Source organism: Lolium perenne, chromosome 2 (genome assembly GCF_019359855.2).
Source record: "Lolium perenne isolate Kyuss_39 chromosome 2, Kyuss_2.0, whole genome shotgun sequence".
Taxonomy (NCBI): Eukaryota; Viridiplantae; Streptophyta; class Magnoliopsida; order Poales; family Poaceae; genus Lolium; species Lolium perenne.
This window is the reverse complement of record NC_067245.2, coordinates 168657431-168672089: the sequence shown is the minus strand read 5'-3', so window position 1 is coordinate 168672089 and position 14659 is coordinate 168657431. Positions and strand designations below refer to the sequence as shown.

At 44.1% G+C, this 14659-nt stretch overlaps 2 protein-coding genes across 2 annotated transcripts; both read right to left on the bottom strand.

Annotated features, from left to right (window-relative positions):
- Nucleotides 1-223: 223 nt before the first annotated feature.
- LOC127333904 (major pollen allergen Ole e 10-like) lies at nt 224-3220 on the bottom strand. The gene is made up of 4 exons (XM_051360343.2): nt 1202-3220; nt 649-987; nt 493-523; nt 224-340 (listed from the first exon to the last, which is right to left on the bottom strand). The coding sequence occupies exons 1-4, from the start codon at nt 1254-1256 to the stop codon at nt 241-243; spliced, it is 525 nt and encodes a 174-aa protein (XP_051216303.1). The 5' UTR covers nt 1257-3220; the 3' UTR covers nt 224-240.
- Nucleotides 3221-3471: 251 nt separating this feature from the next.
- Nucleotides 3472-5368, bottom strand: LOC127333903 (pentatricopeptide repeat-containing protein At4g21065). Its single transcript, XM_051360342.2, has one exon. It carries the CDS (start codon nt 5333-5335, stop codon nt 3533-3535), a length of 1803 nt encoding a protein of 600 aa, XP_051216302.1. The 5' UTR covers nt 5336-5368; the 3' UTR covers nt 3472-3532.
- Between the last annotated feature and the right edge of the window lie 9291 nt (nt 5369-14659).

Genomic DNA, 14659 nt, shown 5'->3' with positions numbered 1-14659 from the left:
ATACGCGGCAGTGACACTTCATGCATTCAGTTTGCATTCACCTTTATAATATATTATATGTGTACAAATTGTATATTTCTAAATAAGCCCAATCCTAAGACATATCCTTGCGAAATTACAGAAAAAAGTAGCACTAGCTCCTACAAAGTGCAAAAAGAAACCACCATAGCATCGTTAATCTCGCACTAGATACTTTGGTAGCACCAAGCCATCCATAATCCATCCACCGACACACGGCGCTCAGCACACAGCTTGGAAAACTCTCAGCTGAAGCACGGTCAGAAACGCAGCACCGATCATCGGCGTGCTCCTCAACATCAGCACTGAAGCAGCAGAAGTCCTGTACCAGCCCAGCAAAAAATTCACCGTTATACACAAAATACTACTATATTAAATCTCGTAATATATTACTATGGTCCTGTCCAGAAGGCGAAAATAAAAAAGATTCCTGTTTTCCAACTGGCCTTTGGCAAACATGAGAAGTACACTTACTCAGATGCTAGGAACTTGCATGGCCCGAAACCTATCAATCAAGAACACAAAGAACAGGTTACACCGCTGAACAATCCATTAACCAAGAGACTACTGTATGGTGATCAAGAGTACATGCACTAATGGATGGAACATAAGATTTCCAAGAAATATTACTTGGGTCCCTCTTGGTAATGGATCCAGCACCCCCAAAGTTGCAAGCAATGTCGGAGTTGCCGTTCTGCTGGTAGAAGATGTTGAAGGCGTAGGAGGCATGCAACAGGAGCGTGTTGGGCTGGTAGCAGTGGCCGCCAGGCTGCAGCGGCGAGCAGTCCGCGGCACCCTGGCCGCACGCCCAGTCCAGCGCGTTCTGGAGGTCCTCCTGGGGGACTCCAGGACGGGCGACGCACCACGTGACACCGTCGATGAACGTCGTGTTTCCTTCAGGAGGAGACAGGGTAGGGATCGGCGTGGTCGACTCCATCTTCTCCTGCGGCTCGACGCCTGCTGTGCAGACTGATGACACATGAATGAAATGTTAAGAGTAAGATAAAATGATGGAGACATAACTCTGTGAGCAAGAAAAGATGTTCTCTGAAGTGCTGAACATGTAATCTGAGCTGTGAGATATGGAGAGTCTAAGTTGATAATTTAATAGTTGGTTGCTAACAGATCTACAACAAGAGCAAGAAGGCACGAGAAAAGAAAACAAGATGGTTGAGAAACTCACCAATGAACCATGCAAAGATCAAAAAACGGTTCATGATCAGCTCCTTTCTCTTCATGGGTGAAACGAAACTGGAAAGACCCTTCTCTGACCCGTCTCTTTCCCTCCTTCCCCGGTGTGCCACTCTCCTAGGGAATATAATGGGAGTCTGAGCGAAGAGCACCTGTATCAACAGGAAAGAAGGTACTGTCCATGCAAAAGGTGCTCAGTTTCACTCGAGTCACTAAGCAAGTCATGAACCCAAAATGTCCCCGGGTTGATCACCATACATGGTGCATATTTATGGCCATGGAAGAGAGGTGGCGAAATGTAGGTCAGTTTGTTCCTACAGTGTCAAACCAATGCAGATACCTTTATGAATATAATATAACATTAAGGAGATCGAATGACTTGAGAGTCAGGAAACCATGGATTCTTCCATGGAGGTGTGCATGCATGGGCATGATTTCTAAAGGGACAAAAGGACACTAGGCAATAGATTCCATGAGATCTCTGAAGGGGCCAACTGGCCAAGTGCATGGTGTGTTGCCTTTCTCTTTGCTGTTCCATGGTAGAATATGTCGGAGCTTCATGAGCAAAAGCTTTTCTTGTGATTTAAGGGAAGAACCTTGAATCACTTTACAAAGACTGGAGATTAATGAATGAGCTTTCGTGTAAGGTTGGAGGTACACTGTTTGACTGACCTACACTACCTGTCAATAGAACGACTGTCATGCTGAAGCAGAATGGAGAATCAACAAAGCTTTAGCTGTAGTAAAACAGATAAACAGGAGAGGTAATGGCATACTGAAAATAATGGAGCATCTCCAGTTCCATTCAAGCTCGGTTTGGCTCAGCCTCATACCAAACCGAGACAATCCTCAGCTCGTCGCCAAGCGAGCTGATCTAGATTCCTGAACTGGCTGGCAAGAGCTCATTTGGCTCGCCATGAAGCATGTGGACTTAATAAGATTAACATGGTACCACTGGCACAGAGTGGTGTGAGGAACTTTCAGAAAGGAAATCAGAGCAGAAACCATGAATGGTGATCCCAATGAGTCACACATGGAACAAAGCAGCACCAACTAACAGGGTTAAAGAGTATTGAGCTAACCTTTGATATTGTCATGAAGAAACTTGTATCATAACTTTGCTGTCTTCAGTCTTTAGACAATTGTAAGGGTCTTGGATTGCTGAAAAAGGTGTCAAGCAAACATGACCTGATCATATCCTGCGGAACTACTTTTCACAGACAAATCTACAGCAAATGGGTGGCGAATAAGTGGCAAGCACGCTCTAAGACATTCACTTATTGCACAAGGGATGTCCCTAAGTAACTACAACAGAAACAGTGATTGTTCATAATAAGATTTGGAATCAGAAACTTGGCTAACAGGAGAGGAATATCATATCTCAGTTTTGTCTCTAATAAAATGGTTATATTCTCATCACATATGGATAATTCTACAAGGTCTTCTGTGAAAGAACTAAAAATTCCCTTGGGACGGAATGAAAGTACTCAAATGTGATCACAAAATCTGTCTCTTAACTCACACATCCTCAGAAAGAATGGATTAATGGCAAGTACTCAAATGTGATTACAAAATCTGTACCTTGACATACCATTGGTAGTAATTACAGGACCATCCATAAAATATGCCTCACGTATTTGTACTTTTTTTTACTTCTATCATCCATAGCTTCATCATGTCAATCATCTACCGTGGATCTTTGATTTTACTAGAAACAGAACATTCCTTAAGGAGCTTTTCAAATGTTAGTATGTATTGGCAGTATCAGCTTCAAACCTGCTTTCTGGTTGCTTCTGTTTCCCACTTTCATATTTGGTAGATACTAGATATGAGATTACAAAAAACATACAAAAATGAGGTTACCCCAACACTTCAATTCCAGTGCAATAGAAAGCAGATAGCGTGGCTGAATTAATGTGGGATGACAGCATGTGAACTTCAACGGAACTTGTTATGCAACCAGAACATAGGAACTTTTCATCATAATATGTTTAATATAGAATGGCCCTAGCAGTATCCAGCTTCTGATGTGCTATACCCTGATGTGCTTCAAACTTAGCAAATTAGATCAAGAATGATATTGTATCAACCTATAACAGATGAGGCTATCCCAGCGCTTTCACTGCAGTGGTATAATGCAACACAAATCGGATGATGTGGCTGAGTCAGTACATGAGGTGCCAACAGATAAACTTTCACAGAAGTGTTCTGCGACCATAAGTCAGCACCAGTGTTCTAAAAAAGCCAGCACCAGTTACCTGATTATAGGGCCTGGAACATCATAAACCGTGCGTTCATCACTGTCAATCTGTACATGAATTAACTACCAATAATCTTTACATGAACATTCTCCCCCTTTGAAATGGTGGAACCTACTGCGATCCCTTACAATGATTTCACGGTCATACACCTTAGATATTTGCTTAATTACCGAATGGCAGTCACCACACACCCTCAAATTCTTCACTATCCTGATAGGAGTGCCAGGAAGAGACTTGAGCAAGGCAAAGGCAATGGCCAACCTCTCACTATGGTAGTTTAAGGCGGCCTCTTTCTCTTCCTCCTCTATATCTGCCAATACATTGCTTGTGCGAGGGACGTAACCTTGGTGCCTCAGTCTCTCAGCTATCTGAGCTAGCATTTGGTATATCTGATCACTCTCGGGATGCGATCTATCGCCCATAACAAACTCATACACCGAGTTGCGGAGCTCCACAAGGCTATGCCCTGGGTTCTTTCTGACTCCATGCGTGACCATTGTCTTCCTAAGCACATGGACATCTGCCCACCTCCCAACAGCAGCATACAGATTCGAGAGGAGCACATAGTCTCCGCTGTGCCCAGGGTCAAGCTCAACCAGCCGTGCCCAGGCAGCCTCCCCGAGCTCCAGCTTCTTGTGCATAGCGCAAGCACCTAGCAAGGTCCGCCACACAACAGCGTTGGGCTCCAGCGGCATCGTGCTGATATAATCGTACGCTTCCTCAACTCTCCCAGCTCTCCCCAGCAGGTCCACCATGCATCCAAGATGCTCGATCCTCGGTTCTATGCGGTACTCCTCCTTCATTCGATTAAAATACCGAAACCCGTCGTCGACCAGCCCGCAGTGGCTGCAAGCATACAGCACTCCTACCATAGTGATTTCAGTTGGGACAAGTTTCTCCCTCTCCATCACACCGAAGAGCTCAAGCGCATCCTTCCCAAACCCATTCCCTGCCAAACCCACGATCAGCGACGTCCACGAGACCACGGTCCTTCGAAGGCCCATCTCCTGAAACACCTTCCTTGCATCCTCAACTCCGCCGCACTTGGCGTAGAGATCAATCAGCGCATTGCCAACATGCGTGTTCCCTACTAACCCGACCTTGGCCACATACGCATGCAACCTCCTGCCCAGAGCTTGCGCCCCGATCTCGGCGGACGCGGTTAAAACGCTCACCATGGTGAACCCATCCGGCTCGAGGTCCGCATCCAGCATCTCCCGGAAGACAGTGAGCACCTCGTTGGGCCTCCCGTTGGCCGCGAACCCGTTCATGACGGAGTTCCAGGACACGAGGTTCCGGTGCAGACGCGGGATTTCGTCGAACACCCTGTGGGCGCTCTCGAACAGGCCGCAGGCGCCGTAGAGGTGGACGAGCGAGTTCTTGACGAAGACGAGCGCCGCGAGGCCGTTCTTGGCGGCCTCGGCGTGGAGGCTCTCCCCGTAGCGGAGGGCGAGGAGGCGCGCGCAGGCCTGGAGCAGCGGCGGGTAGGTGTGCGTGTCGGGCGGCGCGAGGCGGCGGCGGTGGAGCTCGAGCGCGACGCGGGGGCGGGAGGAGGAGGAGGACGCGGCGATGCGGAGCACGGTGTTGAGGGAGAAGGGGTCGGGTTCCGGGAGGAGGCGGGTGAGGATGGCGACGGCGTAGCGGAGCTGGGCGGCGCCGGCGCCGGCGCGGATGGAGGCGAGGTGGAAGAGGAGGTGCTTGGCGAGGAGAGGGTGGGAGAGGGGCACGCCGGCTGCGCGGAGCGCGCGCGCGTGGATCTGCTTGGCGACGGCGACGGAGGGGGACGCGAGGTGGAGGCGGAGGAGCGCGATGCAATGGCGCGGCGCCGGATGCGTGGAAGGTGCTCGAGCGATTGCTTCGAGCATGGCAGTGGCATTGGCCGTCGTGTTGGGTTCTCGGAGGGAGGGAAGGCGTCGCCGGGGCGTTGGTATGGCCGCGTGTTGGCTGCCGTTGGGCATCTGCTGTGCTTCCGGCCTGTTGGGCCTGGACCAATACGCCATGCATTTCGAGTTCAGCACACTGTTCCAACATTGTGCTCTGAAACTTGACACGAGGAAGGCCTATGACCGTGTTGAATGGGCATATTTGAGGGCGATCATGTTGCGCATGGGTTTTCACCGCCGGTGGGTGGAATTAATCATGACCTCATCGGTATCCTTCTCGGTGTTGTTTAATGGCACACCGTCAGAGGAGTTTCGCCCTTCGCGCGGCCTTCGGTGACCCTATATTCCCATACTTGTTTCTACTTGCAGTAGAGGGCCTTTCTGGCCTCCTAAAAAACAGTCGCCAATCATCACTCTTAGAAGGAATCAAGGTGGCTTCCATAGCTCTCGCTGTGAACCATCTCCTTTTTGCCGATGATAGCCCGCTGCTTGTGAAAGCTTGTGTGGAGGGAGCTCTGGAGGTCAATGCTATCCTGGAGAAATATTACAATGCTTCAGGGCAGCGTGTGAATCTAGATAAGTCATCAGTTTTCTTCAGCAAGGGCTGCAATGAGGTTACTCAACAATCAGTGAAGAATATTTTGAATGTTCCCAATGAGACTCTGAATGAGAAATATCTTGGCATGCCCTCTGATGTGGGGAGATCCATGCATGGGGCATTTAAGCACCTCAAGGACCGTATCTGGAAGAGGATTCAAGGGTGGCTGGATGTCAACACTCGGATTTTTAATTCCAGATGCATGTTATGCCATACATCGCAATCCCAGGAATATTGTTTTTGCGAGACATAACAGTTGATATCACAGAACATCATTCATTACAAACCATAATCGTCTTACAACACGGGATCACATGATCCAGTCTTACAACAACAGTTGATCTAATGGTCAATTACAAAACACATAGCGGAAGAAACGTAGTAGCGGTCCATCTGTTCCACAGGCAACGCTTGACGTCAGAAGGTAGTCCTAGTTATCATAGACTTCCTGCTGTCCATCTTCCTGGTACTGGTGCCCTTCTTCATAGTCTGGCCATTTGAATAGCCAGGGACACAGCATGAGTACTTTAAAGTACTCGCAAACTAATACTAAGGTAAGCTCTATCAACTATAGTAGGTGTTCTAACTCTAGGTTTATTTGCGTAAAGCCAATTTTATTTCATAAGCACTTAGTAGTAAAAGACTCTTTATTTGCCTAACCAAACTCAAGTGGGAACATTAGTGTCATTCCCACAACTCTGTTGTGATCAAGTCAAATTCACCTTTCAAGTCACCATTAATTTTTAGAAAACACCTGACAACGGAACAGTATGGCCATCCAACCGTCCATGATCGTGGACACGGCTATTCGAATAGGTTTACACTCTACAGAGGTTGTACACTTGTGCCACAACTTTTGATTACATTCGTCAGGGATAGCCCTGAATAATCATACTCAGTATGCGGATCATCAACCATTAACCTTTCACTTACATACCCTAGTATAGGCACCTCCCCTATGAGCTTGGCCTCCCAGTGATGGCAATCTGCCATCCTGGGAACTGCACAGGGCTTGGGTAGGACATTCACCTCTTTTTCACGTCATTTCACATTTCACAGAGGCAGCCTCGGCATAACCCCTATGACGCTTGTTAGAGGGAACCCATACTAAAGTGCATAAATTTCCAGTTAAGCTCTACCCATAATCAGGTATTGTGGGGGTACTCTAAAATTGGAATGGTATCGCATCCGAACCCAATCATCAGTTTTTGGGCAAATTCACCATGTCATTCATGTCATATTCACCTTCAAAATCTTTCAATAGAATGACTCATCATTCCAAGGTTTTTCAAAGTCATTTGATTCACATGTTCTCATCTAGAGTAGCCAATTTTAGTTTTAGCACTAGGCACTAGTCATGAGGGGTGCTAACTAACTTGTAGCTCTCTAGGCTAAATTTGATGCTCTTGTAATACTCCATATCTAGACCAAAGTGAACTATGAACAAAATCAACTTTGATAACCAAAACAAAAGCTTGCAAGATAAAAACTTGGGATTGGAATCCTTAAGCACAAAATAACATTGGAATGGTGCCTTGCTCTAGTAGAGCTTGCATTAGGGTAGCTTGCAAGAGTAGAGCTTGCCTTGATTGGTACAGTGATCAAAGTTTTCCTCCTCTTCTTCGTAGAAGACCTCTTCCCCCTCGTAGCCTTCGGTACTAGCGTCTATAAACGGATACGAGGTAACAATCACCAAACAATACTTAAGTACTTAGACTTAACACTCAAAGGGCTCACACAAGCTAATCTAGCATCACACCATTTTTAGTATTGTGGTTGGCTTTGTTTTCTTTTTAAGAAAAATAATTTCCTCTCATTGAAGTATTTACTAGGGTTTTTATTTATTCTCTTTGAGAAATAATTTCCTATTATTGAACATTACTAAGATTTAATATCCTCAACTAATAAAGTATGAGATCATGTTGACCAAGGTCACCACCTCATATTTATCATTTGGGAAAATGATTTAAATGAGATACTACATCTCATACAATTTAACACTACTATGGAATCAATTTAATATCACTAAGTAATAAAATATGAGGTTCTATAGACTAAGGTCATTACCTCATATTGAATTACTTGGGGCATTGATTTAAATGAGAGGATACCTCTCATACTATTTAATTAATAAATTGGGGTAATTTAAATGGACTAGAAATGGCCACATAGTCATTATTCTACACTAGCCCATGATCATGGTAAACACCACTGTCATATTTTAACATATTCATGTAGAGCATTTGAAATGTGAATTATGAGAGTTGGAATCAACTCAAAATAAATTATGGTTGATTTTTAATAAATGTTTGAAATTTGAAAAGGTACCCTTGTTATTTTACTACATGAGTTCTACAACAAATCAAGGGTTGAGACCAGTGGGGTTGGATAGATATTTTCATAAGCTTTCCAGAAATATTTATTTCATAATTTTTGGCTCAGTGGATATTTTCCTATTTAATTTTCAATATGGTATCAGTATTGAAATTAGGCTAAATGAATTAAATCAAATTCAAATTCTTGGGCTTGGCGGGAAGACGAGATGTGCCAGGAGAGGGAAAAAAGAAAAGGCCGGCCCAGCTGCACGTCTCGCACGTGTGGGCTGCCTGACAGTGGGCTCCACATGCCAGCGTCACTTAAAACACCGAATCGGTACGCTGGCTAAGATCCGTTGGATTAGATCACGATCGAACTGTCGACGCTCGTCGTCGTCGACGGCGAGCACGAGCGCTACTGGCGGCGAACCTAGGGGGTCGACAGCTCACCGGAGGGTCGGCGATGATCGGCGTTGATGCAGAGCGACGTTGTCGACGATGGCGATGCTCCTGGTACCGGTGGCTGCTCATGGGGTGGCTCCAATCGACGGCTGATAACCCACAAGTATAGGGGATCGCAACAGTCTTCGAGGGAAGTAAAACCCAATTTATTGATTCGAGACAAGGGGAGACAAAGAATACTTGAAAGCCTTAACAACGGAGTTGTCAATTCAGCTGCACCTGGAAACAGACTTGCTCGCAAGAGTTTATCAGTAGTAACAGTTTTATAGCAGTAGCAGTGGTGAAATATCAGCAGCAGAGTAACAAAGACAGCAGTAGTGATTATAGTAAACAGCAGGATTAAAATATTGTAGGCACAGGGATGGATGACGGGCGTTGCATGGATGAGAGAAACTCATGTAACAATCAAGGTAGGGCATTTGCAGATAATAATAAAACGGTATCCAAGTACTAATCAATCAATAGGCATGTGTTCCATATTTAGTCGTACGTGCTCGCAATGGGAAACTTGCACAACATCTTTTGTCCTACCAGCCGGTGGCATCCGGGCCTCTAGGGAATCTACTGGAAATTAAGGTACTCCTTTTAATAGAGGACCGGAGAAAAACATTAACACTCCGTGAACACATGTGATCCTCATATCACCGCCTTCCCCTTCGGTTGTCCCAATTTCTGTCACTTTGGGGCCTCGGGTTCCGGACAACAATACGTGTATACAACTTGCAGGTAAGATCATAAAGCAATGAATATCATCATGAATTGATAACATGTTCAGATCTGAGATCATGGCACTCGGGCCCTAGTGACAAGCATTAAGCATAACAAGTTGCAACAATATCATAAAAGTACCAATTACGGACACTAGGCACTATGCCCTAACAATCTTATGCTATTACATGACCAATCTCATCCAATCCCTACCATCTCCTTCAGCCTACAGCGGGGGAATTACTCACACATGGATGGGGAAAACATGGCTGGTCGATGGAGAGGCGTCGGTGGTGATGATGGCGATGATCTCCTCCAATTCCCCGTCCCGACGGAGTGCCAGAACGGAGTTTCTGGTCCCGAGACGGAGTTTCGCGATGGTGGCGGCGTACTGGATGGTTTCTGGCGATTTCGTCTAACCCCCGTGCGTTTTTAGGTCGAAGGCGTTAAGTAGTCCAGAGGAGGGCGTCGGAGGCCAGCCGAGGAGGCCACACAGTAGGGCGGCGCCCCCCCCCCTTCTGCACAAAAACGAGACACCAGAGCAATTCTGCTGAAAACAGCGTTAGTCCGTGTTAGTTGTATCCAAAATACACAAATTAGAGGCAAAACAATAGCAAAAGTGTTCGGGAAAGTAGATACGTTTTGGACGTATCAACTCCCCCCAAGCTTAGCTTATTGCTTGTCCTCAAGCAATTCAATTAACAACTGAGTGCGATAAAAGAACTTTCACGAACACATTGTTCATATGATGTAAATATTCTCATGATATGGCAAGTACTTAAGCAATTCATAATAAGATACATGCAAATAAAATCATCTAATAGCTATGTCAATCATGGAAAAGGTACCAAAAAATTAATCATGAGCATCATGAATCATGTCTATAAGCAGGATTGCAATGTTCATAGAATGATATGATAAAGTGGTATCTCGCTTGCCCGTATTTGTACAGCAAAACATAAATGCTCGGGCACCTTTGAAGTTTATGGGAAGACTGTAAGTAGAGATTATCAAAGATAAAAGCATCAAAGTTATACCACAGCTAATCATATTTTGGGACAAGCATATTATACTAAGAATGACAGTTGTGCTCTCAAGAAAGTGCTCAAAGAAAGGATGGAGACTAAATGTAAAAGTAAAAGATTGACCCTTCGCAGAGGGAAGCAGGGATTAACATGTGCTAGAGCTTTTCATTTGTAAAACAGGAGTAAAATTATTTTGAGAGGTGTTTGTTGTTGTCAACGAATGAGAGTGGGTACTCTAACTACCTCGTCAACCAGACTTTCAAGAGCGGCTCCCATGAAGGACGTTATCTCTACCAGCAAGGTAAATCATCCCTCTTCTCTTTTGTTTACACATATATTTTAGTTTCATTATGGATGACACTCCCCCCAACCTTTGCTTACACAAGCCATGGCTAACCGAATCCTCGGGTGCCTTCCATCAATCACATACCATGGAGGAGTGTCTATTTGCAATTTAAGTTGCTTACTGATAAATCAGGGCAAAACATGTGAAGAGAATTATTAATGAAAGTTGATTAATTGGGGCTGGGAACCCGTTGCCAGCTCATTTTGCAAAATTATTGGATAAGCGGATGTGCCACTAGTCCATTATGAAAGTCTGTCAGGAGTAAATGACAAGATTGAAAGATAAACACCACATGCTTCCTCATGAGCTATAAAACATTGACACAAATTGAGATGCATTTTGAAGGTTTAAAGGTAGCACATGAGAATTTACTTGGAATGGTTTGAAATGCCATGCATAGGTATTTATGGTGGACACTTTGGAATAACTTGGTTTTCAGGGGTTTGGAAGCATGAGCAGCGTTCCCGCTCAGTACAAGTGAAGGCTAGCAATAGACTGGGAAGCGACAATCAAGAGAGCAGTAACTGTCATAATCATGCTTGCGACAAAATAAATTAACGGAGGCATAAAAGTGATACAAGAACTCTGAGGTAAAGTAAATTATCGAGGCTTAATTGACATTTGTTCAGTCATATGCATGCGTGAGCATTGTGCCAAGTTGATTCAAGTGAATTATTCAGAGGAGGATACCACAATATCATATAAATCTATGAATAAAACAATGCAAGCAAATATTTATGACATGCTACTCATATTAATAAATTGGAGCTAATCATGAGAGATCATGAACTACTAGACTTTCTTAAATGACATATACCTCATATGAACCAACTAAGCATGCTCACATGGATGAGTATATGTAAAAAATGAAAGTCGTAGATCGTCATTATTGCCTTTTCACTTGTGTAGCTTGAATAATATGGAATGAAAGCCACGCTCCAGCCACCGAGGACCATTGAACTCATAATGAACTTTACAAAACCAAAGAAGAACAGCAAATATTTTTGGTGTTTTCGTATTGGAAACAAGAACAAAAGGAAACAAGCAAACAAAGCAAAAAAAAATTGGATTTTCTTATAGCAAACCAACGATAGCAAATAAAGCAAAATAAAAGCAAGAAGCCAAAATAAACAAATGGTAAAGAGAACCATCAGAAATATTTTTGGTCTTTTTGTGTTTTAGGAAATAAACAAAGCAAAAACAAGAAAATAAAAACTAAAAGAGTCACATAAACACAAAGCAGCAGAAATTCGTCAAACTTGACAGCAGTACATGTAGGGATTCGTTGCATAGAAAACAAAAAAATTCCTACCGCGAGAACGCAATCCAAGCCAAGATGCAATCTAGAAGACGGGAGCAACGAGGAGATGATCGAGACTCACCCTTGAAGATTTCCAAAGCCTACAAGATGAGGCTCTTGTTGCTGCGGTAGACGATCACTTGCCGCTTGCAAAAGCGCGTAGAAGATCTTGATCACGGCGCCACGATCGGGCAGCACCTCCGTACTCGGTCACACGTTCGGTGTTGATGAAGACGACGTCCTTCTCCCCGTTCCAGCGGGCAGCGGAAGTAGTAGCTCCTCCTTGAATCCGGCAGCACGACGGCGTGGTGGCGGTGGCGGTGGAGATCTCCGGCGGAGCTTCGCTAAGCGTGCGGGAGAGGTGGAGGAGAGAGGGGGCGGCTAGGGTTTGGGAGAGGGGGTGGCCAGCCTCTATGGGGTGCGGCCAGCTTGGTGGCTTGTAGTGGCCGGCCCCCTCCCCTATGCCCCTCATTATATAGGTGGAACCCCAAGTGTTGGACTACAAGTCTTCGAATAAGACCCGAACCCAAAACCTTCCATGTAGTAAGGGAACCTACCCAAGGTGGGACTCCCACCCAAGTGGGATTCCCACCCTTCCATGTGGGGGGTGGCCGGCCCCTATGGTGGAGTCCACTTGGGACTCCACCCCTCTTAGGGTTGGCCGACCATGGTGGTGGAGTCCCTCCGGGACTCCGCCTTCCAAAGTGATTTCTTCCGGACTTTTCTAGAACCTTCTAGAACCTTCCATAAATACACCGGATCATTTTCAAACTTATAAAATGACTTCCTATATATGAATCTTATTCTCCGGACCATTCCGGAACTCCTCGTGATGTCCGGGATCCCATCCGAGACTTCGAACTCCATTCCATATTCAAGTTCTACTATTACAACATCAAACCTTAAGTGTGTCACCCTACGGTTCGTGAACTATGTAGACATGGTTGAGAACTCTCTCCGACCAATAACCAATAGCGGGATCTGGAGATCCATAATGGCTCCCACATATTCAACGATGACTTAGTGATCGAATGAACCATTCACATACGATACCAATTCCCTTTGTCATGCGATATTTTACTTGTCCGAGGTTTGATCATCGGTATCACTCTATACCTTGTTCAACCTCGTCTCCTGACAAGTACTCTTTACTCGTACCGTGGTATGTGGTCTCTTATGAACTTATTCATATGCTTGCAAGACATTAGACGACATTCCACCGAGAGGGCCCAGAGTATATCTATCCGTCATCGGGATGGACAAATCCCACTATTGATCCATATGCCTCAACTCATACTTTCCGGATACTTAATCCCACCTTTATAACCACCCATTTACGCAGTGGCATTTGATGTAATCAAAGTACCTTTCCAGTATAAGTGATTTACATGATCTCATGGTCGAAAGGACTAGGTAACTATGTATCGAAAGCTTATAGCAAATAACTTAATGACGTGATCTTATGCTACGCTTAATTGGGTGTATCCATTACATCATTCATATAATGATATAACCTTGTATTTAATAACATCTAATGTTCATGATTATGAAACTAATCATCTATTAATCAACAAGCTAGTTATACAAGAGGCTTACTAGGGACTCCTTGTTGTTCACATAACACACATGTATCAATGTTTCGGTTAATACAATTATAGCATGGTATGTAAACATTATCATAAACACAAAGATATATTATAATAACCATTTTATTATTGCCTCTTGGGCATATCTCCAACAGTCTCCCACTTGCACTAGAGTCAATAATCTAGTTTACAGATGTAAAGATATAACACCTTGGCCTTCCGGTGCTTTATCATGTTTTGCTCACGGGAGAAATTTTAGTCAACGGATCTGACATGCTCAGAAACGTATGTATTTTGCAATTCATTTGCGTCTCAACGCATCACTCATTTTCTAAATGAGTCGGCATTAAATATGTTTGGTCTTCTGGTGGAACCTTAATTCCGTGGTCTGAAAAATGTCACTAATATTGTCATACACAATATAGTTTCAAAGTTCTGACACTATCGGAACTACACCAAGTTCTCAAAGAACCTCTTGACTTAACATCCTCAGTCATTGTCAAAACAATGACATATTTTGCCTTCATTTTTAGAATCCGTCACAACATTTAGAACTCATCTAAATCTAGCATAGACAAATTCTAGCTCATTGTGCTACCTTTTAAACAACACTTAGCCTAATTTGAGATTGAAATTTTATTTTTATATGTGACCAAACTAATATCGGTGCAACATCTTACAACGATTTTTTTTTGTCATTACTCATACAAAACTATATATCCTTGGTTCTTCTAAAGTACTCAGGGATATTCTTACTGTTTATCCAATGATCATCACATGAACCATTTAGAGCATAGGACATCTGATATTGTACATATTATTCGTGATCTAAAATCACTCATGTGTTTTTACTCATTGAGTGTCAAATACACTCAAGTCTTGTAAAACCTTCACATGAAAAGAACACCTTCTTTATATTGAACTACTTCAATATTCATTCTATGTACTTTTTAACTTAAACTTTTA